This window comes from Ptychodera flava, chromosome 17, assembly GCF_041260155.1.
Source record: "Ptychodera flava strain L36383 chromosome 17, AS_Pfla_20210202, whole genome shotgun sequence".
Lineage (NCBI taxonomy): Eukaryota > Metazoa > Hemichordata > Enteropneusta > Ptychoderidae > Ptychodera > Ptychodera flava.
In genome coordinates, this window is record NC_091944.1 from 4,063,584 (window position 1) to 4,089,784 (window position 26,201).

Below are 26,201 nucleotides of genomic sequence, written 5' to 3' on the forward strand. Positions count from 1 at the left end.
AGATTGCAAAATTTATGTCATGCTGAGTTTTTGAACACTTGAAGGAGATGGTTGTTAACACTACGTGTTCAGGTTTAGAACATCATTGATAATACTGTGAACACTAGTGTTAACAATATGAACACTAGCCGTTCAAATTTGAACACCGACATCTACATTTTGAACGCGTAAAGACGCGTCTGGCGTCCGCTATTTTTACAGTGTAGCCAAGCTGACGTTTGCAAAGTTGGTTTGACTTTGCTGTTGGCCGGCTTAGTATCTGCCTGAGTTGGGTAAGGCCGAGTTGGTTCGGGTAGAGTTGGTTTTGTGTCGAGTGAACAATGAACCCAATTGAATCATTACCTGTCTGCTGTATAACACGAGACTGTGACGTCATGAAACTCTCTTGGACAATTTCCGTGTCATATGATGACAGTATTCACTAGACCAGCAGTAAACGTACGACTAAAGATCCCAGTAACCATGAATGTAATCACAGATTTAATAATTGTTTCCAGTCTCCTGTGTTACTTTGTCAACTCCGGAACTGTGACTTCTCAAGGTAAGATGGTGGTGACTCCTTCGCGAGTGTATCTTTTTGCTGTGTGTTGGTTAATTGTGGTGCAACTTTGCTAGCCAAATGTTTTTTGTTGAGGCAGGGACTTTCCCTCAAAAACGTTGGTTAAGGAGGTAATGCCATCTCGACCTACCAAGCTGTTTACAGCTTATAATTTTGATGTATTGTCTCTTTCGCAAAAATAATTTACAGTTTTTATGACATCCTGCAATAGGGGTGACAGCAAAGCATTGGGGCTAAACTTAATGATAGCGGGATCAAGACATATTGTAAGCATGTATTTTCCTGACTACTCTCAACGCCGAACAGACCAAGTTCCTTGTAGTCTCGGCTGAAATTGTTTTGCATCGTGACACCATTCAATTTGTTAATTCATCAAGAATTGTAATTACAAAAACGCATGCGATCGACGAAAGAAGTTGAATCTTCACACTTATGACGATATAAAGTAAAATTCTCGAGAGATCAATCATTTGAAAATATTTATAAAATTTAGAATAGACTTATTTTTTTACGTTTATCTTTCAATAACAGCATGGAAAAGAGCATCTTTGAGCTCTAGATTTCTAACGGGCCAGACCTTAACCTTCAGTGCCTTTGCTTGCGATCCTAACAACAAAATATATACCCATCGAAGAAAAATAGGTTTATGTTTATAGGTGTTCGGGCTTCGAACCGTAATATCATATCATATGCCTTACTGTGAGTTGTCCGGGGAGAAATGTCACCTTGAAAAGACTAACGTAAAAACTTGTGAAAGGAAGTAACTATTTACTATTATGGTGTTGCAAACATAAAAGTTGAAAAGAAAGAATCGGAACCGTGATTCACTACGCAGAATGTACGCTTTCTTCTTTCGTTTTCGAGAGTGATGTATATTGCTTTCAGGTTCCAGACAACTAAATGGCTGGTTAACTATTGACAAGGAAACCGTGAGCAGACAGTATGAAGTCATGATTTTCGAGGCAAGTTTAAATATTTTCTAAAGCTGCATGGCTATGTAAAAAGTATGTGCAATCCATGGGCTGTTAAGTTTTGCATAGTAAATCGCCATTTTGTTCGTGTTTGTAGAAATGTCTAGATCAAATGAACGCATATTATTCATATAAAAAAAAAGTCTAACGTCAATCTAATGAGGAAGTGCGAAATCATATATTGCTCATGTTCACCGGTTGAGTGTTCAGCGCAATCAAATATGTCGGTTCTTCGACACAAAGGTCAAAAATCTATTTAAATGACATTTCTGATGATGACGTCACCTATATGTGACAACTCCTTTAGGGAAGAAATATTTAGCCGCGGAAAACCCATGATGGAGGAAGTGAATGTTATGAAGCATAGGCAATACGCCTTCTTCAAGAATGTGGAGCATAAAACATTAAGATTTTTAGAATTTTTCATCATGTTTAACCGTGTACAGTTCTTACGTTTTTGATTGTTTTTCGCTCTAAGTTTCTTGTCTTTTGCTTTTCTGATATTTTATCGATTTAAAAGTGTAAAACGCACTGAGACGTATGTGTAGAACGTTTTAAAGAAATATAATTTTTTATTATTATCATTATATTCGCAATTTTAATACTGGAAATATAGATTAGTATCACCGATATCACTGTCACTTATCTTTGTTTTTCTTCCGTTTTTTTAAATACACATCATCCATACACATAGCAGCAGATTCAAATCCTCACAATCTTTATACGTTGGCATTATTATGGCCTTGTGATTAATATTGGTTATATCTTTATTGTACCTACTCGTCTCACAAAAGGACACAACACCAGGCACCGTTGTATTTAAACCACCGGCAGGTGTACAAAACCTTTCTAAAAGTCTGAGTGATGCAGGTGACTTAAATCATCAAATTCAGGATGGAAATAAAGTAAGTTGACACACTTTGCATTCATTTTATCAGTACAATTTACGTACATATATATTAAACTACAAAAATACAAGTTTACAGTCTGCATATGTTATCAGGAGGAAAACAGGAAGATATGACATATCGAACTTCTTGTTAGGCTATACTTTTACTCATAAGGAAGTCTTGCGAGCTCAGAATACATTTACATTTACGGGTAAATTCAGTACATTCAAAGTGAACCGCAACTATTTTCAATTTGACAATTTTGCAATGACCTTTACAAAATGTTGTTTGATAGAAAATTCAGTTTGTAGAAAATTATGCCTGAAAAATCGATAAACTGAATACCAGTTATTTAAAAATATTTTAACTCACTATTACAGGAAGTATAGTGAGTAGTGGTACTGCCGTCGCATGTGAAATTATGTTGCATGAGCTGTTCAGTCAATCATTTCAATCTTTTTTCAATATGCTGTTGTCTCTTACACTCACACACATACATTATAGATAGATAGATAGATAGATAGATAGATAGATAGATAGATAGATAGATAGATATAGATATAGATATATAGAAAATAACATAAATTACTTCAAGTACAAAGTAATAATATCTGTTAACAGATTACTTTATACTTGAAGTAATTTTGTGTTATTATTTATAACGCTCTGCTTTAGCATCGAGCACTGTAATTTCCCACGAGGACATCTGTACACTTCGATATATATATATATATATATATGTGTGTGTGTGTGTGTGTGTGTGTGTGTGTGTGTGTGTGTGTGTGTGTGTGTGTGACCCCTTCCGTCGGTTCGGTTGTGTTCGTCGATGTTGTCTAGCATTGCGTTGTGTAGTTTTAATCCAAACCCTCTAGGGTGTCACTTTCATACTATGACTTACTCGCAGACGTGGTTAAACACTACAACTTTAATGCCTTTATTGCTATTCAGTCAGCGGCTCCATCTGTCCATGGCAATACCTACTCAAGGCAGCCATGTTAGCAAAGAGAGAATTACAATACTTATTTACACAAGTCGACAAAATATGTATCAAAAATATCATTCTAACTTCAAGCAAAACTTACAGTCTCTGTTCAAAAACGCATATCACAGCAAACAGAATCATATTGCGGCACGTTTCACAGTAACTGTACTGACGCTAACGAAATGAACTGTTTCCAAACTCGTCAAAACTGTTTACAGAAATTCTGGGAAAGCAGAGGATATTACTTGGGTTACTGAGCATCAATGTGTTCAAGGCTTAAAGCTGAGAAAGTTCAAATAGCTGACGGCAGCAATGGCAAATATGACAAACAACAGCTCGGCCATAGCACTACAATGCAACATGTGACTATCAATAACAAATCCATCCACTCAATATAAATGCTCAAAATTCACGAAATCCTGAACATCCTTCATAAATATTACAGTTGAGAGTTCTCTAGACACTATATATCAATTCCATCTCAGTAATAGACTCGGATGTCAAAGATTACACATTTTTATGAGCGATTGTAAACAGTGACAGAAAGTTACCAACCCACTCAAGGCAGCCATGTTAGCAAAGAGACCGATGTCACCTCTTTGCCTCACGAGGGCGCCTTTCAATGACGTAACAGTTTATGATATGCATCACTAAGAGAATGCGTATTGCTGATAACTACAATGCAAAAGAAACTATACTTTACATTTTATCAAAAAATCTTGGTCATATATATATGTGTTATATATATATATATATATATATATATCATATATATATATATTATATATATATATATATATATATATATATATAGATGAAAGTCCGGAGCTGGATTATTAGATTAAAACATTTATTCGCTACTCAGAGTTTCGTGCATCTTGCGATGCAGTCATCAGGCAACTGCCAAATACAAACCAATACATTCTAGAGTAATGAGAAAATAGAACAAAGGCATTCTGAACGGAACATATCGTGATGCGCGTATTTACGCGCGCGTATACTTGTTTAATTTATGTGGGATAGCAGAAATCTTTTAGAGTGCCTGCAGCACGAAATTAGCTCATTTCTTTTGTTGAGCGTTGCCATGGTTGGTCTACATATGATAAAAAACTTTTCCCACAAACACAAGTTGCACTTCTTGTTGGTATTGAAGTATGGCTTAGCTTGTTTTACCTTTCTCCATTTGATTTCATACTCAATGTTCTGGTCTTTTAAGTTCCAAATATATTTACTTAACTCAGTTGCATTTTTATAGCGTTGGTTTTTGAACGAGCAAATATGGTTTCTATATCTAAATTTAAATGTTGTATCACATAGTCCGATGTAAGTTTGTTCTGAGTAGCGAATAAATGTTTTAATCTAATAATCCAGCTCCGGACTTTCATCTACCTATGGCTCTAGTTCAACTATTGAGCACTCTGCCAGTCCGATGAAGACATCAATCTACGTCCTGCTCGTATATATATATATATATATATATATATATATATATATATATATATATATATATATATATATATATATATATATATATATATATATATATATATATATATATATATATATATGTATATATATGCGTGTGTGTATAATTTTTTTTTAATTTAACGTTCTATGATATTGTATGTATATATATATATATATATATATATATATATATATATGCGTGTGTGTATAATTTTTTTTAATTCAACGTTCTATGATATTGTATGTTTGTTTAACAATTTGTGTATGTTTGTCTATATGTTTGTTTTTATGATTTGTTTATGTATTTGTATGCTTGTTTGTATGTTTTCATATTTTTGTTTATTGATTTATGTGTTTGTATTTCGATTGCTAGTTTTTCAGTTTTTTCTGAGTCCTCTTGGAACTGACAAATAAAAAAACAAGCAAAGAAAATGAACAAACCCGTTCTTTATCGACAATTAGGAACACAGGTTCTTAATTGTATATAAAAATTATCATACGTATCAAATAAACAAGAACGCATAAACAAACAAACAAAGAAGGAACCTGAGCTCCCTGTCATGGGTCCTATGAGAATGTGCTAATTTCATGGACATTTTACCTTTGCAAATGTTAATGAATGAGGGAAGGAATGGTGTATATATCATGAATGAACAAACAGAGTCATGATTGACTATATGAAATAGGTGAATACTATTGATATATTTTCTTTCAAGAATCAACGTTTTCGAATAAACCAAACCAATGGTGACATTATCCTTGCTGGTTACCTTGACTACAACATCGACCAGACGTACGAGTTACGCGTAACATTGGCGTCATTGCCGGTAGGTGATCAAAATAATATTTTTTAAAAGAATGTTTTCCAGAAGTGTCTCACAAAATGTAAGTACTATAAATCGTATTCGGTTCCAAGGTTTAAGACAGATTACGAAAAGGGATCTTTTTTCCTGTGAACTTTTAAGGACTTGAATAATTTATCCCCAGACATTGTGACAGCTGAAACACTTGACGCCTTCAGAGCCAAAGTGGCAAAATACTTTGACTGAACCGTTTTTCTTTATGTCCTTAAAACTCTGTAAAGTTAAGTTGCGTACAACTAGCAAACTCTTCAATTTGGTGGAGGTGGCTAGGATAGAAAGAAGGAGAAGAAGAAGCAAACAATATCGCGCATTTACGCTTTGTCGATAGAAAAGTGGCAAATATTACATAGAAAATTACATTTGAATATAGTTGCCAAATTTAGTTGGAACAAGTTTGCTTATTTATTTGAACGTTGTCTCCGTACAGCTCCGCAACCATCAAATGTTTTTTGACGAAGATGTTGGCAAGAGGACTAGGAAAATAGAGTATAATCCTTTGCTGTTTACGGTTCATAAACATTGTACCTCTTCGCAAATTTTAAGATCTCCATTCTTGACGTGGATATAGATAAACGCCTGTTGTTTGAAGTCGTTGGTTTTACAAAGTAAGCCAAAAATTGCGTTCTTCTTCCTTGGGTGCATTTATCCAGAACAAGTGTAATCATATGTTTTATGCATTATATCTTTAGTGAGTATTTCACCATGGCCAAAGTCTGCATTCAAATTCAAACTTCTTTAATAGGTAAGGCAGAATATACAAAAGAGCTACTCTCATCGAAAGCATTAAATGATTTTAGCACTTCATACTTCACTTTAGCTTTTGACGAATGCCAAATCACATTATCATTTTCTCAATACTTTTCTGTAAAACATTTATTCGATAGGCCGTACGCATTTATCATGCTGAAGATGATATATCATATACGTTGTTTGTCAAAATCGTTGACGTCATAGAATGGCCGCTGGTCTACAATGAATCATGCGAAACCGAGTCACGTGAACAAAGTGACTGGGTATGTAGGTCGATGGTATTATTTTCATAAGTTTACCTTTTGCTCTTCATTTGTTGTTAAAGAGAACACAAACTGTTTTTTCTGATGTCTTATTGACACATTATAGTTAGTATCAAGACTTTAAATGCTATCAAGGGTATTGGCAACCACAATTTACATATTTTCGACTCAACCCGCTGTCAATAATCGATGTCACGCAACAGTAATATTTCAAATATAGCATACATAGTAATGTAGCTCTTTTTCCGCTGTTTCTACCAGCCAGCGTTTTCTAGATTGTATTTAGGAAAAGAGAAGTTTCCAGCAGATGAACTAGTTCATACACGTGTTGACGATCCCCCGCTCAGTTATATAGAAGGTGATTTGGATAATGATCAATGTAAGTAGGGAGTCTTGTGGTCAGGACATGTGACGATTTGCAAGTTTTGAATCTATGTACAATGAAGTTTCTATAACACAAGCAGTCAATGTTTTTCAGCGTATTGAGCTTTGGATCTGTCATGGATGACAATCTTCATCAGAACGACAAAAAGAAATGAATAATTTATATTTGATCGCTAGATGGCGGTGTGATCAACTGATTGTAAATGAGGGGTATTTAAAGACCCCATCTCTGTTTCTTTGTGGATAGTATGCACTGCAACAATCCATTGTGACAAGTTTACTTGGCGATTTCTCCACAGCGGTAACAGTGTTACCACTTTCCTCCAAAAATATTCTAAGCATACCTAGCATCATCCTCAGTTGTACTTGAATCTTTTCGTCGATGAGCTCTTCAAGTCCCTACGCTGTTGGAATGGAAAATCTGCTGTTTTAGAGGGAGCAACTCATCGTTCATCCGGGGCGCGCATCATCCGCCATTTGTTCAAAGCTAGCTGCAGACGACATTACGCACGTGACGGGGCACTTTTCCAAATGTGGTCATAAACTATTTTTCTAGGGAATTAGTCTTTCAAAATTACCCTCTGATGCCACTTTTGTTGATATCTAGGGGACTAGACGTATCTTTTTGCCCGTGACACGACGTATTCTGGTGAATCCCAACACGAAATGAGCATGAGGCATGTTATAAAATGTGTTATATTCTAGCTTTACCAACATCAGTGAATTTTGCGTCGTCATCTTTCAAGATTATTATTTATAATGTATCCGATTATCTAGCATAGTGGCCCAAGATGTTTTCTATACTTACAAATACACTGTCATTGCCGAATCTATAAAATAAAATCAATAATGTGCCCCTACAGCCCTATAATGGACTGAGGCACACCATAATGTACTCAGCTTCGCCTCATACATTATGTCGTGAAAAGTTTGCTTTCATCACTAATGGGCCGGGATGGAGTGTATCATTGCTTAAATATAACACAGTACAATACATATCCTGCCATAATATATAACAGTAATTGATTTTGTATAATATGGCACTGTCATATGACGTCACAAATTCAGTATTAAAATCTGGAGTAGTTCATTGTTGGCTAGATATATGACATGGCACGCTACAAGAATTTACGATATTTTTCTAACAGGTCATCTTCGAGCATTCTTTGAGGCCAAGGACAGCTATTTTCCATTTCAGAGTGTGGCGGACGTATCACTTCGCTGCTCAAACCACCCTATTAAAAAAGTTCGTATTCTTCGCCACTACAACGAAGTAAGTTATTCTTTTCAAATTTTGTTTTGTTGGCATCCATTCGTCGGTAATTTGAACTACCTCTGCACACGATTAAAAGGTGTTCAACCGACAAACGTATGCTATCTGTTAGGAACCGGGTAAGTCTTTGATTGAGTGTCCTAATTTTTGACGTAACCGATAAAGGTAGATTATATGACAAAGGGAAACCGACTGATTTACTGAACATTTTCATAACCTGGGCCAGTCTATGGTCAAAATAATTGTATCATGCATAATGCTGATGTTGTTTTGCAGAATGGAAATCTGACTTTGAAAGTTTTGAAAGTCTGCAGAAAGCCTCCACTAGCAAAATTAAAGCTAGATTTGGTGATAAGTTTAAGCAATATGTACTAAAAGTACTAAAATGTACTAAAATTTGAATTGCAGCTAGATACAGGAGAAGGATGTCTTGAAACAGCCCCATTTCTAAATTCTGATGTGTCTCTTGAAGAAGTCGGAAGGCTGTTTATCACTAAAATCGTAAGAAAGGAGAGGATGTTGACACACTAATATGTGAAATGCTCCAAAAACTCAATTACGATTGAGATACTTTCTTAAGATGTTTCTAAATACCATGGATATTAGGTTCAAAAATAAAAACACCAAAATGTGAATTGAATGACTCACGAGAAGCTATTAATTATGGGGATTTTAGGGAGTGTGCAGTTATTACGGCCGGGGTTGGGCCGGCTAAATCCAGTGGTCACCTTAAATTTGAAAACAGCAAGGGGTATGTATTTTTAAAACAGCATAGAGGATGGGGGTCACTTGATTTTCATAAGTATCCATTCCGTCAAAAAGCAGTTCAGTATTCAAAAATATTCTGGGAAATAAGAATGATTCTCTGCATGATTCCATTCTCTGCCATCCCACTGTAAATCTGAATGGAATACATGTTTTATCTGTCACATGGACATCTTGCCTTGGCAGTTCTATAAAGGCTTGCCTTCTTAGAAATTGAGCTGACTGAGGGCAATGAACAATTCCTATCAGCCTTTGGCTGAGGTTGGGCAAATACTAGGTGCAAGCTCTATTTCAAAGTGAAACCTGGCATACATTGAAAGGTTCCCATTGTGCTGTTGCATAAAACTACCTTTGATATTGTCATGTAGGTCATTTACCCCACACTCATCATGACCTGAGTTCAATTAGTCTAGAACATTCTCAAGGTCACTGCCCTTGATGACCTCACAACCTTGAATTCAATTAGTCATGTTTGGAATGTTCTGGAAAGTTGATTAGTTGTGTAAGGGAGATAATTTTAGAACAGTAATTAGCATGTCAATAAAAGTTCTAGATTGTTCTTATATGCTTATGTAAACACATGAGTATAAATACTGGGACAGCAGGCTTGCAGTCAGACTTTTGGGATCGTGTCTCTTGTGTGTTACTATAAACTCCAGCAGTAGTCATTCTCAAGACTTTTCAAGACCTTCACTGTCAACGCTGGATTTATACTGTGGACTTTGTGCAGCTTCAAGCCTGCAAGCCAAAGGACTGTTCATTCATCCGACTGACTGTTACAACTCTGAGACTGGAGCTTTGCCGTCCCAGCTGAGATAAGTAGTCTGTACACTTTAAAGCTTGTATTCTATCCCTGACTTAGCAATTAGTTTTATTTTCGTAATAAATTTTGTTTAAACGGAAACTGCTGAGTTCACCCTTTTGTTCGTTTTCTCTGCAAGTAACAAAATTTGGGGCTCGTCCGGGATGTGAACATTTTGAGCCGTTTGACAACATTTTGCCAGCCTTTTCAAAACTACTGTAAACTGTGAACTCAGCGAAATTCAATCATGGCGGAATTCAAGCCAGACGAATTTATGGATGACCTTGATCAGGACGCATTTGATTCCCTCAAAAAAGACAACCTCATTGCACTGGCCAATTTCCTTAAAGTAGATGTCAAAAGATCTATGCGCAAGCGGGAAATACAGTACCACATTGCAAAACATTTAGTTAATTTAGGCCAATTTGAGGAATCCACCTTGAAAGATTATGAGCCCGAGTCTACCTTTGAACTAAGAAAATTAGAATTAGAAATGCAGACAAATTTGGAGATCAAGAAACTAGAATTACAAATGGAAAAAGAGAGACAGGCATTAGAAAAAGAAAAAATACAAATGCAATTACAAATGGAAGAAAGACAGAGAGAGAAAGATAGGCAGGAAAGATTAGAAATGGAAGAAAGACAGAAAGAGAGGGAATTGGAAATGAAAGAAAAAGAATTACAAATGGAAGAAAGACAAAGGGAGAAAGAAAGAGAGGAAAAAGAAAAGGAAAGAGAATTAGCAGAACAACGACTGCAGTTAGAAATGAGACGTTTAGAGCTTAGAAAGTCAGGAAAATTCTTCCCTTCAGACAAGTTTGACATCACTAAGCATTTCAGGTTAGTTCCCCCTTTCCAAGAAAAGGATGTTGATAAATATTTCCTCCATTTTGAGAAAATTGCTCAGAGCCTGAATTGGCCTAAGGAGTCCTGGTCTATGCTTTTGCAGAGTGCTTTGGTGGGTAAAGCCAGAGAAATTTACATTCAGTTGTCAGTAGAGCAGGCTTCAGATTATGATTCTGTGAAGGAATTAATTCTTAAGGGCTATGAGTTGGTGCCTGAAGCTTACCGTCAGAAATTTAGGGATTGTGAGAAGGTGAAGGATCAAACTTATGTTGAATTTGCTCGAACAAAAGAACAACTGTTTGATCGTTGGTGTTCTTCGGAAAAGGTCAGTCAGAATTATGACAAATTACGACAGCTTGTTTTGATTGAAGAATTTAAGAGGTGCATTCGGAGTGACATCAAGACGTTTATCAATGAACAAAAGGCAGATACATTGGAGGTTGCTGCACGTTTGGCCGATGATTATTCATTGACCCACAAATCTTCATTTCTCAGCAAACCATCCCAGTCCTTTTCATACAGAAACAATGCAGGTAAATTTAACTCCTCCTTTTCATCCAAGAATTTTTCAAAGGAGAGTAGGAAATCAAATGACAACAGTTCACAAAATTCAAGTAACACTTCCACATCATCAGATCCCAAGTCTCAATCTCCTTCTGACAAACAGTTCGGTACACTTTCTTGTAATTATTGCAAGAAAGACGGCCATTTAATGTCAGAGTGTTTCAAATTGAAAAGAAAACGTGAAGGTCAAAGTGGTCAAAGTGGATCTAAGCCCACCGGCTTTATTTCTTCATCAACTCAATTAGAGTCTAATAATGTGTGCAACACATTTTCTGAGGTTAAACCCCTCTCATCCCCAATTAATGAGGTCAAGGTCAATTCTTCTCAAGATAGCATTATGGGTATTTTCGAACCATTTATTCACGATGGTTTTATATCACTTTCTAGTGATTTTTCTTCCGCTACCCCTGTCAAAATTTTAAGAGATACCGGGGCTTCCCAGTCTCTTTTGTTGGCAGATACCCTGCCGTTTTCTGAAAAGTCATTTTCAGGTTCTAAAGTTCTTATTAAGGGGGTAGATTGTAATGACTACATTCCTGTTCCTCTCCATAATGTCTATTTGTCTTCGGACTTTGTTTCTGGACCTGTGACTTTAGGTATTAGGCCTTTTTTGCCTTTTGAAGGGATTCACCTTCTTCTTGGAAACGACCTTGCTGGGGACAAGGTCATTACTAATCCACTTGTGACTGATAATCCTAGTTTAGATCAAAATCCAGAGCCAATAGAGGAAGACATTCCCGGCCTTTTCCCATCATGTGCCATTACTCGAGCCATGTCAAAGAAAACTTCCGAGAATCAAAATACTCTCAAAAATAATGTCACAGATGTTGACTTAAATGACACCTTTCTCAGTCAGGTGTTTGACACGGATCATTCCGTTATCCCTCGTGGATTTGAAACTTCCAGTAAAACTTCTGCGGACCAAAGTCAGACATTTTCTAGATCAAATCTCATTGCAGAACAACACAAAGACCCAGATATTTTGTCTTTGTTTGACAGGGTTGATGATGAAGGTAAAACTTCAGATAGCTCTGTTTCCTATTATACAAAGTCTGGTATTCTCATGCGTAAATGGAGACCTCCAGATGTTTTGGTTGATGACGATTGGGCTATAAAACATCAAATTGTGGTTCCAAAGCCCTACCGTGCTGAAATATTGCGCCTGGCCCATGAAACCCCCTGGGCTGGTCACTTAGGAGTCAGGAAAACTTATCATAAAATTCTCAGTCACTTTTATTGGCCTAATCTCAGGCAGGATGTAGCACATTTCTGTAAAACTTGTCACACATGTCAAATGGTAGGAAAGCCAAATCAGACCATTCCAAAGGCCCCTTTACAGCCAATTCCTGCATTTCAAGAACCATTTAGTAGGATACTAATAGACTGTGTTGGGCCCCTACCAAAAACAAGATCAGGAAATGAGTACATGCTGACAATAATGTGTACATCAACTCGGTTCCCAGAAGCCATACCACTGAGAAATATAAAGACAAAGACTATAGTGAAAGCTTTAGTCAAATTTTTCACTTTATTTGGCCTCCCTAAATGTGTCCAGTCCGATCAAGGCTCCAACTTTATGTCTGGAATTTTTCAACAAGTAATGGATCAGCTAGGCATTAAACAGTATAGGTCATCCGCCTATCATCCAGAAAGTCAGGGTGCTCTTGAGCGATTTCATCAAACTTTGAAAAACATGGTTAGGACCTACTGTTTTGACACAGAGAAGCAGTGGGATGAAGGAATTCATTTTCTGCTCTTTGCTGTTAGAGAGTCAATTCAAGAGTCTCTTGGTTTTAGCCATTTGAGCTTGTATTTAAAGAGAAATTCCTATCAGACGATGATGATTGTCTGAATATTTTGCAATATGTGTCAGATTTTCGTACAAAACTCTCTAAAGCATGTGAATTAGCCAGAGAAAATCTTGAGTCATCTCAGCAGTCAATGAAAACCAATACGATAAAAACACCTCAAAACGGAAGTTTGAACCAGGTCAAAAGGTTCTTGTTCTACTTCCAATTCCTGGCAAACCACTCCATGCTCGTTACTTTGGGCCATATCTAATTGATAAGAAATTGAGTGATTTAAATTACATCATAATAACACCTGACAGGCGAAAACAAAAACAGCTATGTCACATAAATATGCTTAAGCCATATTTGGATAGGGATAATCCTACTAAAACACAGCCTGTCAGTACAGTCAGTTCTAGCCATTATGAAGATAGTGATATTGAAACTGACTTGAGTGAAAATTCCCTAAATTCAAAGCTGGGCTCGGTCAAGCTTCAGAACTCAGAAATCCTGGTGAATCTGGAGTCTACAAAGTTGGCACACCTCCAGCCAGAACATCAACAGCAGCTAAAAGAACCAATCCATGAACATTTGTTCCAACGAGGACAAACATCATCTCTCACAACGAAGATGTATGCGATAGTAATCCATTGTAACAACATCCAGACGGACTGAATCCTGCGAAAGCGGAATATCTCCAGGAGGAAGCCAAGTATTTGCCGAACATTGACTTTATCGAACTCAATAAAAATAACTGGACTTTGCCATGCATATTTTATGCCAAATTCAGTGCCATTTCAAGTTTTCCAACAACAAATTGCAAGAAGATAGTCATGGGACAGATCATCCTGTTTGCTACTTTTCACACAAATTTAACAAATCCAAGAGAAACTACTCTACAATTGAAAAAGAGTGTTTATCTTTGATATTAGCGTTACAACATTTGAAGTTTATGTTACTTCTTCAGATCAGCCAATAGTGGTTTATATTGATCACAACCCTCTTGTTTTTCTGCAGAAATTTAAAGGCAAAAATCAGAGATTGCTAAGATGGAGTTTAATGTTACAGGAGTTTAATCTTGACATTAGACATATCAAAGGCAGAGACAATTTAATTGCAGACTGTCTCTCTCGTATTTAGAGTTTATTGTTGTTCACTTTCAAGAAATTTTACTTTAGAGTACAACAAAATTTGAGTACTTAAATCCTTTTCAAGATTACATTTGTAAAAGAAAGATTTTTCTTTGAAAAATTTTCTTTTTTTTGAAGAGGGGGTGTGTCATGTAGGTCATTTACCCCACACTCATCATGACCTGAGTTCAATTAGTCTAGAACATTCTCAAGGTCACTGCCCTTGATGACCTCACAACCTCGAATTCAATTAGTCATGTTTGGAATGTTCTGGAAAGTTGATTAGTTGTGTAAGGGAGATAATTTTAGAACAGTAATTAGCATGTCAATAAAAGTTCTAGATTGTTCTTATATGCTTAGTAAACACATGAGTATAAATACTGGGACAGCAGGCTTGCAGTCAGACTTTTGGGATCGTGTCTCTTGTGTGTTACTATAAACTCCAGCAGTAGTCATTCTCAAGACTTTTCAAGACCTTCATTGTCAACGCTGGATTTATACTGTGGACTTTGTGTAGCTTCAAGCCTGCAAACCAAAGGACTGTTCATTCATCCGACTGACTGTTACAACTCTGAGACTGGAGCTTTGCCGTCCCAGCTGAGATAAGTAGTCTGTACACTTTAAAGCTTGTATTCTATCCCTAACTTAGCAATTAGTTTTATTTTCGTAATAAATTTTGTTTAAACGTTAACTGCTGAGTTCACCCTTTTGTTCGTTTTCTCTGCACGTAACAATATCCAACCAGTTTCCAGGAAAAAGCTTTACAAAACTTATCTGGATAAGTAAACACAATGGCGGTGATAAAAAAAAAGTTTCATTGACTTTGTTTTTATGTCAATTTATAGCAATAATGAAGGAATACATAAATATACCCTTACTGATAACTCTTAAAATAAATTCTAAATATGTGTGTATACTATATAGTAAAGTATCTTCAGTCTTCGGATAGCATTATGGTATTGTGGCCAGAGTATTCCACACATGGCTTTGCTTCTCCTTAACCTCAGGAGCGGTGGGTAGCTGGGCCTGCAAAATGGCTATTTGACCCCTTCATGACCTTATATCCTGGCATTTTGGTGATATGTGGGAATTCCATGCAGAATGTTATAAAATGCATCTATGTGAAACTGTACAAATTACCTTGGAATATGATTAAATGTTACAAAGTTTTGAATCAACCTGGTAGACGTATATCAACAGAAATACCAGAATGTGTAGTTCAAGAAGGGATCACGGAAATGGCCATGTAGGTATTGGTCCAATACATACACGATATGTACATTATCTGTATAAGAACGGAACAAATACTATACTTCTCAAAGTCTGTGGGCATATAAATATCAAAAGAGAACAGAAGAGTGACAACATTAGAAGTGGGCTGTCGCATAGGTCGTCGTGTGAACGCGATGGTCCACACCAGCAATTAACCGCTGCCGAAAATAGCCAAGCGACTCGGGCCCAGTCACACTCTGTCAACCAAAAGGAACAAAGAGACAAAATCAAAGCAGTTAAATATGATGTACTCTGGAGAAATAGAAAAACATGGAAACTCTGATAAACTCTGATAATGAATTATTTGGAATTGTTCGATACACTAATAGTGACAGTGACGGTGGACTCACGGCTTTTGTCGAGGATGAGAATGATGATATTGTAATTCATGAAATTTGAAGCACTATAAGTTCTGAAGAATACTTTGAACCTTCGGAAACAGTATACAGTGTATACAAGTTCTAGGCAAGTGTTATCGTTCATAATTTTGATCAATACTTACACAATCTTTTGGGGGGCATGGAAGTTTTGTCATCTTAAAAAGGAGGCATCAATTTTAGGGTCAATGGGTAGGGGGTCACCTATTTTGACTTATCCAAAAGAAGAATTGGCCGGCCCACCCTACCATAATAACTGGACTCTTCCTTAGCATTTTTTCTTTTGTAAACAATCTGTACACTACTATGTCAAATAAAAAACTTGTCTTATATTGGGATTTAAGAGAATTTATTCGTTGAGGCGCAAAACTTATTCAAGATAGTGACAGGATTGTATTGATCGTCTTTATGCATTACTAAAATTTATAAGAAATATAATGTTCAAGGTTTGTCGATAGTTGCAGCTTTTCTTGGCATAAAATAGACGTTCTATTTGTTTAAAAGAAACATGGATTTCTTTTGGTTATTCAAAAACGACATCACCGGTGAATTATACAATGGCATGCAGTCAAGAATCTTAATAAAAATCCACTTTCTTGTATCAGCATTAATGGTGACATCACATTCCCTTGGCTCGCAATTAGTACCGAAGTATGACAAAGTGATGTCCCGTCTCCTACCCACTTTTCATTAATTGGAACTTTTCCGCCAACGTAATTTAAAATTTTTACCCGGGAATTTAAATCTGTGATGAAGAAGTATGTTTTCACGTAAACGCTGATGACATAGTTGTTTAGCAGGAAATGAGGACAATCTCAAAAACAAATTGACAGCTCAAAGTTGGAAAAACAGTGTCAAAATTGACGCTTAGTTGTAAAAAGCCAAAATACACGGATTACACGGATAGCTTACTTTAGAAATAATACGCAAAAATTAAGGGTGTGTATTTATAAATGAAGCAGAATATTTAAGTAACAATTCTCGTTACAGATATCCTTGAATGTTTAGACTGGAGAATATTTAGACTGGAGAGCAATCCTTTCAAACGTTCATAAATTTATGGATTCTCATTGCAATCCTTTCTCTACCCTCTTTAACTCTTGTGCTTAACTTATTTTAGATTGATAAAGCTAATAGGATTGGCAGCAAAATATTTTATGCAAAATGTATTATTAATTCAAGATGTGAAACAATTTACGTCGGGGAAACTGATAAACTAGGCAATTGAGCCGAAATTATCGAACATGTCAAAACTAAATAGACTACTGGTCAGAATGCTGCTGGTATTGTATAGTAGAGTTTGAATCACTTTCAATCTTTCGAGGTTTCCTGTCATTAGCTCCCATTTGGCATATACGATACATATTGCAATACCAACTCTGCGAGAATGTGTGTACATTTTACATGTTAATACCTACATAAAATATTTATGTACACTTTTGTGTATATTTAAACCTTTCAATCACCATTGAAATATTTGGAATGAAAATGGTCATTGATTTTGTTATTTATTACAAATAACACACTTCAGGTAATTTTTTAGCAATCAAGACTAGATTCAGTGGGATTTGGAAAATGATACTATCAGCCCATACAATGGTTACGACGGAAACATGTGACATGAAACATTTTTACCACCATCCAAGAAACCAACATCATTGTAATCAAATCTATTTTCTATGGGAATTTGGGAAAATGGACACCTTAAGCTTCAACCCAAAAATGTCTGCCGTCGAAACAGGGGGCATTAAGACGTACACATTTGAAATACCAATTTGCTGAAACTTTCGTGCAAATGAAACCTATTTATTTTAGATTTGATATTATATCATTGTTTATTTAATTACTTACTTGAGATCATTACTATTAATACTGTGGTACACTACCACTACTTTTGGTTGATGATGTATATAGGCTTCAGTCTAGGTGTCATATATGCCATGCAGCAACGTCGGGGATTGTGTCAAGTTTTGAGATATGCCCATGCAATAAGATTGAGGGTCGACCGTTCATAACCCCATATACTTCATTGTAACTGTTACAGGAAGACTTCCCTTCCGATGCCATCGTTAGTCCCTACTGGTTTCGACAAGAGGCACGAAAAGGTCACTATAGCCTGCTTCAGCTTGACATTTACAACATTGAAACAAGGAAGCAGCCTTTTATCGGCAACTGTTCTATCCATCTTCAAAATCATCTCATATTGGCAGAAGAAGTCTACGGATATATATTAGGTAAGTTGGCCTGACATCAAATCAACATATTACACTGCGACTTTGCTGTGAGGGTCTTTTATTCAGCGAATATTTAGTAACCTGTCTAGTTCAATAGCAAATACGGACCCGAAGAGCAGATGGACTAACACTCACTTGAAGAGAGACAGTGTCAATATTGCTTCAGGTTTATGAATAGGTATTTTTGAACAATAGGGGGTTAATTGGCCAATAAATATAATTATCCAGCTTGTCACTGATACAAAATATTAATATCACGCCTAAAATATGGAAAAAGGGAGAAAACTGTCGTGCATGTGAATGAGAGCATTCGCAAAGAATTATGGGATTTAATTTAGAAAGCGCCCTTTGTGTCAGTAATTAGATGCACAAATTGCCAGTTTTTAGACGGAACGCTATAGTTTCAGCTTGCAAGTGGAAGTTGAGCAGTGTAGTTACTACTGCAACGATAATGATGGCACAATACGTTCCTTGTTAAACACAATAGGTAGTTGTCACTGTGAAGATTGCCAATTTTTGTCCAACATTTTTACAAATTACAGAAAATTTATACCTGTAGGGTATGACAACGTGTACGCGAACTGTTTTCAACAGACTGTAAACTGACCATAGTTGTCATAAAAATGTATATAGCAAGTAACAATTAATTCTATTTTATCCTTTACTGTTACTAATCATGAATAAATACAAATAACATTTCAAAACTTAACCCCTGGCGCGACACCAAGGGCTGGGCCATATAATATTACCTTTGACTATGATATGTATTGCTAATAAAGATTTTTACTACCGGCATTTGGTTTCCTTGTCTTTGTCTAGTTCCGGCTTCCGGTCTGACGGAACACATCACGACACAACTGCACAGCTTCAAACAGCGTTCTGCAGACCAAAGGAGCAACCGACGAACCCATACATTGAACTGTCCCTGTTTCAACATGTTACAAAACTGCTGGCATTTGTAAAATCGGGAAGTGTTTATTATAAAAGTAGGTTTCTGTGGACACGGCTTTAGAGAGTTTTTCCCCTTTCTTCTGGTATACATTGCTGGTGCTTCGTTCTTGACTTTGTCAAAGTTAGTCCCGTGATAATCTGGTGACAGCGTCCACAGATTAGTTGCTAGCTTTGGCGCATTAGGCGATCAAACGCATATAGATAATAGATGCAGAATAGTACAAAACTTGGCGTAAGATTGTCAAAGAACAAATACGTGACACAGCGAAGGAGAAAAAGAAATTATTTCAAAACCAGTGCTTACATGTGACAAAGACACAAAAGGCTGGTAGTATTCTTTATCGGCAATACATATCATAGTCCAATACATTAAAATAAAATACACCTTAGCAAGAAAAACCCTGTGCTGAGACTAAGACAATACTACCCTACCACTGCCCATTGGGACGGACATTTTGTGCAACCCCTATGGTTGCACATACTAATCTAATCTTGCTGTTGCAACGCGCTTGAGAAAGCACGAGAAACATACCTCTGATTGATTAGGACCTAAAGGATAGAAGTACTGTACGGAAGTACTGTACTGTATGGTGTGTAAATTATTAAACGAATTACACAATAATGTTTCGCCTTTCCGCCATTAAAGCCTGTCTATCCTTCCTTTCTTTCCTTTGCGCCTTTAAAGTCTGTCTTTTAGTCCGTGGGCTGGAGGGCCCACCGTGCACCCCCATACTCTGGGCTGGTTTTTGATTTGCATGTACCGCGAAAAATGGCGAAAAATGGGTAGGGGTATGGGGTACTATATCCTCCCCTACATTAAGTAAACTAGCATGAAATAGCACAAAAATAAAATTCATACTGAATTACCAGAAAAAAAATCGATTTAAATTTTTCCAAAACTATGACGTCATATTTTTTAACGAAAACGTTATGCATTTTTAAAAAGACCAGTATCTAAGCTTTCTAAAACTATAAGGTATATGGCATTTCAAGCCAGTTTACTTCATCAAGGAAAGAATGTTGTACCCCTACCCCTAGCTTTTGCACATCCAGTACAGATACACGCAATTCAAAATTGACTCCAGAGAAGTAGAGTATTGTTAAATATCTAATGTTAACACTTTTTTTCTTGTTTGATATGTCAGAATAAATATTTTAAACACGAAAAGCTGTCAATATTTTGCTTAATAAAAAGTAAATCACAATTGTTACATGGTATTTGGGGTAAACAATTTCAAAATTGTCAAAAAAAATCATTTTAAAGTCGTCCTATTCTATGTACACAAATTTGGTTTGCTAAAGTTGGTGTTTCTCATAAAGAGCAGTAGCTGAGCTTTCCAAAAATGTATGGTTTGTGCTATTTCATGCTAGTTTACTCAACGCAGGGGAGGATATAGTACCCCATACCCCTACCCATTTTTCGCCATTTTTCGCGGTACATGCAAATCAAAAACCAGCCCAGAGAGGTAGTGCATCCCAAAATATTCCATGTTAACATCTTTTTTCTAGTTCAACTGATCCTAAAGAACAAACAAATACCCAATGTAGGTTTACGGGAGGGGGTGTGCACGGTGGGCCCTTCCAGCCCACCGACTATTCCTTTCAACGTACTACCAGCTGTTTACTCAAGCTCACTAGACTATACAGCATTTTACTCAATGATTTCAAATATATAAAATTTCAGACCACTCATCAAACCTCACAGCAGATAAACATAACCATTAACATGAAAAAAAAACCCGATAACATTGTGAAGTTTAAATGCATCTTGTTGATAATATCACGAATTCATATCACGAATTCAGAGCATATATTAGGTCATTGCATACCATTCTTCATAATGATTTTCAACGAAATTGTTGTTAATCATAAACAATCATTGTCATAACATTTTGTAGAACTCTATAATACCTTTACATGGCTACTCATCGCTTCGTTCTGGTAAGTCCATTAAATGTTAATGTTTATGAAAAAGTACCTTATGGTTGCAGGTGCGTTTCAAAATGTCATTGCCAAAATAAAGGCTTGTTGTCGATATGAGACCATATTCATTGTCTCTTTCGAAGTTTTTTCCCTTGTGCTGGACTCTAGGGACGTTATCAGAATGGTTGCTGATTTATATTGCTTGATTGGTTTATGCTATCAACAGGTTGTCCATCTGGTAAGTACGGATTTAAGTGTGAGAAAGAGTGCATATGTCAGAATGGTGCCAGTTGTCACGTCTTTAACGGGGCTTGCAAGTGTTCGACGGGTTGGTATGGACCGGCATGTGATATCCGTAAGTGCTAGTTGTTCAACAAAGTTTATCTGTTATTGTTACGGTAAATAATGTTATGCAGACGATGAGTTTTCAACAAACTAGGATTTTCTCCGCTTTAATATCCTTTGAATCAAAGGTGTACTGAATCAAGGGTCTGTCATTGAAGGAGACCTTGCATTAAATCTTGTAAAATTTTCACACATGCTATGTTAAATGGTTTTGGAAGATATAATGCACCAAGTCACAGATATAGTACTCGTTATAAAAAATAATAAATGAAAAGAAAAACACATCTAGGCGTTTAACTGAACGTCACCACGTCCTACAGTGACTTACGCGATTCTGTATTTTGCATGTTTCATATAACTATGTTATATCAACTCTGTGTGAAACACCTAATATTATATCTTTGCGTTTTTATACCACTCATAGTCATGTGATGCATTTTTCTCACCGTACGTTTATTCTCGCAACACCAATTGTTCTTATGCAAATAAGTAAACCATTACGGTCCATTGATATGGAAATTAGTAAACCTTACAGTATAATGAATAGACTTCATTATCATATGAATACAGTCGTAAGGTTTACTACTTTCCATATCAATGCACGCGTAAAGGATCTACATCAAACGAAAATCAAACATGTGGCAGATTGTTGTACACATGGCAACTTTTAATGAACTAGCGAAATTACATTTCAATGACAACTTATCACCGTGTTGTTTTGAATGAAAATATGGCCTGATGAACTTGTGTACCAGGTTACTAAACGTAGTGGTATCTGAGGAGCAGCACGGAGAATGGAACTTTTCAACTTTTACATCAACTTTTGTCACAGGTTGTGGGATTGTAAAGCGTTAGACACGGTTTTCTGCAGGAAATTGCTGATACGCAGTGTACGTGCGAAATTCTTCATCAGGACGATGACCAGTGCATTCTTTAAATAGTTGTTCCTCGAAGCCCTTATCCAAAGAAGTTGCTGCAGCATCTGAATTTAATGAAAATAATAATTGAAAAATATTGCCGTCCAAAAGGAATGACATTTAAGCGGAAAGTAATGGAATCCCACACTTGAAACTTCGTTCAAAGGACTACACTCAGCGGGCGGGATAGACCCATTGCATCGAACGTTTCAAATATTATCATGTCATATTAAACTGGCCATTCAAAAACACGATGGAAGAAACAATAACGATAACAGTCACGCCGGGAAAATGTGAGAAAATAAATAAAACTAACCTGCCCTAATGGCCGGTATGATATACAGATATTCCACACATCCACAAATGTGGTCGGTTCCTGAATACTTCGCTGCTTTTAACTTCAGTTGTTTTAAGTTTTTCGCTCCGGGTACGTCCCCATACATCCGACACTGACACACCTGACCAGGTAGACTTGCGTGTATTTTGAAGTACGCGAGATTCTTCAGGGCTCGAAATTAGCGGTAGTCCCGCGTCCACAGACTACCAACTTTTCCCTGGGGCTACCAAAGTCCATGAAATGGTAGCCCACACGAACTACCAAAGCCTGGGAGATGAAATACTTGACGTGCGATGTCCGTAACTTTGGGACGAGCTAAATGCAATCAACCACGGCTTCAAACAAATGAAACTGCATGTTGATTCGCGGTCTCTTCACAATTTTGTGGAGGGACCGTGAATCAACATGCAGTTTCATTTGTTTGAAGCAATTATTCTTTCATCTATGAAGAGTTTTTTCTGGTGACTATTACAATTTTCACTGCTATTATGTTGTTGTTTTCACAAGATGCAGAGCGTTTGATACCAGAATATTGAGTTGCTTTTCCGTGTGCAGTCTTTGCATGCCAGTTTACACTATGCTGTTGATCGGCAGCATACAAGACGTACTTGTGTCAAGTTTTGGGATTTTGATGCTGAATTTCACAAAACTCACTTCTGTATCCAGAGATTGTGTAATCAGTTTAATTTGAAACAGCGATATAAAACACATGTGTCAGTTAAGCTTGGAAATTGTGGCTGAGTTTCACTGTCTTTTATCTATGGTTGTCGATCAGTATCAATGTATTACGTTCTGTATAGAGATACTCGGTTGTAACAAGGCATGCCAGTTCATAAAGATCATGAGAATATTTTTTTTCTGTTTTTCATTACTCAAGTTACAATTTCTTTGAATGTGTGAGCCGATTTTTAAAGTGATAGAAAGTGTTCAAAATGTACATAAATTAGCATAAATTAAGCGTTCGTGACACATAACATGGGGTTTCTCGAGTAGAAGACCCTAGTTATATTGCTATTTTGTGTTGCTGAACCGGGGGCTTATACACGGACGAGTACAGTATCCCTAAACTAAAATATTCATGGACTACCAGCTATTGTCACTGGGCTACCAACTTCAGAAAATGGTAGCCCAAGTGGACTACCAGGGTAAAAAGTTAATTTCGAGCCCTGTTCTTGTATTTCAGTCAATTGTGCACTGTTCACGGGAGCAGGAAATCTTTCACGTTCCTGTTTTGCCGTCAGGTTAAATCCTCTCCGTCATCCAGTGGTATCACGTTGTCAAACTGCGAGCAAAACCTTTCCACTTCGCTTGAATACATTGTGCCGGAGATATATGAGTATGCGTCCATACTGGTGGCCTGGCCGATACACAGTGCCATGCACATGCAGCATACCACGTGGCACATTGATGTGCGCCTGGATCAGTGCAGTAAATTTGTTAGCCAATGAGAAAGCTGTATTATAATATGCTATTGTGTCAGAATTTCAATCCCTAATGACACCAGGTGTTTTAAGGCGCAATGCTAATTGATCATTCTGATAGCACCGCACAACTAGGCAATGGTATTTTTCAAATTTTCTCTTTTTTCGTGGTATAAGTAGGTAATTGTACAAGTTCTCGTGTGTTTACAATTCTAAACCTAACGGCTTTAGCTGGCATGTTGTAAACCGCCGAGTGCGGTTTACAACATGCCAGCTAAAGCCGTTAGGTTTAGAATTGTAAACCCACTCGAACCCGCACAATTACCTATGCTAAACCAATGCTCCTTTGAATATACGTCGCGAATTATTCTGTACATATCTAAGACTTCGATACTAGGATTCGAAAAGGTAAAATGTATTGATTTGAGATATGCCATATTAATATATAGTTTTATGTCTACAACAGTACATCTATTTTACAGCGAGACCTTCAATCGTTTTGTCTCCAAAACATGAAGCGGCCAGTTTTGGCGGCATAGCAAATCTGCTATGTGAAACTGACAACATAAAGAGTGTAAACGCGTCATCTATTACCTGGTTCTTAAATGGTCAAGAATGTGTCCTAGAAAAGCACTACGACTTTGTCATAATCGGCGAAGGGAGATACAGAAGGTGATTATTACTCACGAAATTGAGATCGATATGCACCCGCACTCACCTTGAGCATGACTGATAAACATTGAATCTGTCCTTTCCATTTCAGTTAACAGCAATAACTGGCCACCACATTTGTAATATCACTATTATAGATATACACCCGAACCCGTGTATTGATCGCAATGATATTGTTCGATTCTACGGCGGGCTGCTGCTATTTTGCAAAATGATCGGCACAACACTATAATATAGTACGGTTATCACGCAGTGGAAATGCGAGTGTACGTCAAGTTTATGATTGCATGTATTTTATTTCTGATCTCCGCAAAATGTGGATAAAGTCACTTTTCCGTTGAGCGGTTGTGGTGGGGTTTTTTTGCATGATAATGCACCACTAAAATCACTTCTTCAGTGTGTATTATGATATTTATTTATCTGTACCTTAATTCATTATTGTACTGAGATTTCTATGGATATATTTTGTCCGAAATAAAGTGAAATAATAATAATAATAATAATCGGAAAATCAGTTTTAAATTTGAGGACTTGCATTATACTTGCAGAAAAATTATACTTCTTCTTTTATTTTCCCATGTTTAAATAGCAAACTCGAAATTGTATCTGTATCAGATGCATCGGCTGGAGTGTACACATGCCAAGTACAAGATATCGATGGCAAAATTTACAGGGATTCATCCACCGTTGACGTCAGTAAGTGTACTTGATGTAATTCTGTTACCATGATAACTGTTACTGTTTCCCCTGAAACACAATTACATGTTTATCTGTCATACCCTGATTTTTATCTCATTTCTCTATCTCAAGGTCAATCTTGTTCTGTAATAAGCATACCAATTCGTGGATAATCATTGCCTGTTCAGATGATTTTTGAAGACCATAGGATGTCTTACTTTTCTGTTTCTTTCTTTCAGCATTCTCACAGGTATACCCTGAAAACGCACCTTTCTGCACAAGGTTTTAGATCGCCCCAGCATAATGACTCACCATTTACAGATAAACTGCATCGAACTGTGTGATAATTTCAAAAATTATCAATTAGTGTTCATAAAAATCAGTCTTGAAATATGACTAAAACCTGCACACTCCGGATAAGAAATAGGCCATGACTGGAAACTTTTGCCAATATTAACATCATTGTAAAACCTTTTTTTATGTAGCCCAAATAAGATTGATATGCACACTCCGTAATATATACAAAGTAACCAGGTTTTAAAATATTTTATTGCATATTTTAAACATGGCTATTATGGTTTCTTAGGGAGCAATTTTGCATGTACGGTCCAGTAGATCTGACTTAATGTTAGGTTTCACCGTCCTCTGACAATGGGTCTATCTCAATATTTTTTCAGTTATCATTGTGCGTATCGATATACGTATTGGGTAATTATGGCTTTGCTATATTCATGGTTAACGTTGGAAAGAGGCGTGGAGACCAAGGCTATGTCAT

At 36.7% G+C, this 26,201-nt stretch overlaps 1 protein-coding gene across 2 annotated transcripts in view; it reads left to right on the forward strand.

The window, feature by feature from the left end:
• The first annotated feature begins 390 nt into the window (after positions 1–390).
• LOC139115189 (uncharacterized) overlaps positions 391–26,201 on the forward strand; it is a 35,616-nt gene continuing 9,805 nt past the window's right edge. For both annotated transcript variants that reach the window (XM_070677126.1, XM_070677127.1), the window contains exons 1-11: positions 391–541; positions 1,445–1,521; positions 2,325–2,435; positions 5,586–5,696; positions 6,617–6,745; positions 7,007–7,124; positions 8,278–8,402; positions 17,993–18,182; positions 21,283–21,411; positions 24,559–24,748; positions 25,338–25,444. In XM_070677126.1, coding sequence (XP_070533227.1) covers positions 406–541; positions 1,445–1,521; positions 2,325–2,435; positions 5,586–5,696; positions 6,617–6,745; positions 7,007–7,124; positions 8,278–8,402; positions 17,993–18,182; positions 21,283–21,411; positions 24,559–24,748; positions 25,338–25,444 — 1,423 coding nt within the window. In that variant the 5' untranslated portion in view covers positions 391–405. The remainder of the gene's footprint in view (positions 542–1,444; positions 1,522–2,324; positions 2,436–5,585; positions 5,697–6,616; positions 6,746–7,006; positions 7,125–8,277; positions 8,403–17,992; positions 18,183–21,282; positions 21,412–24,558; positions 24,749–25,337; positions 25,445–26,201) is intronic.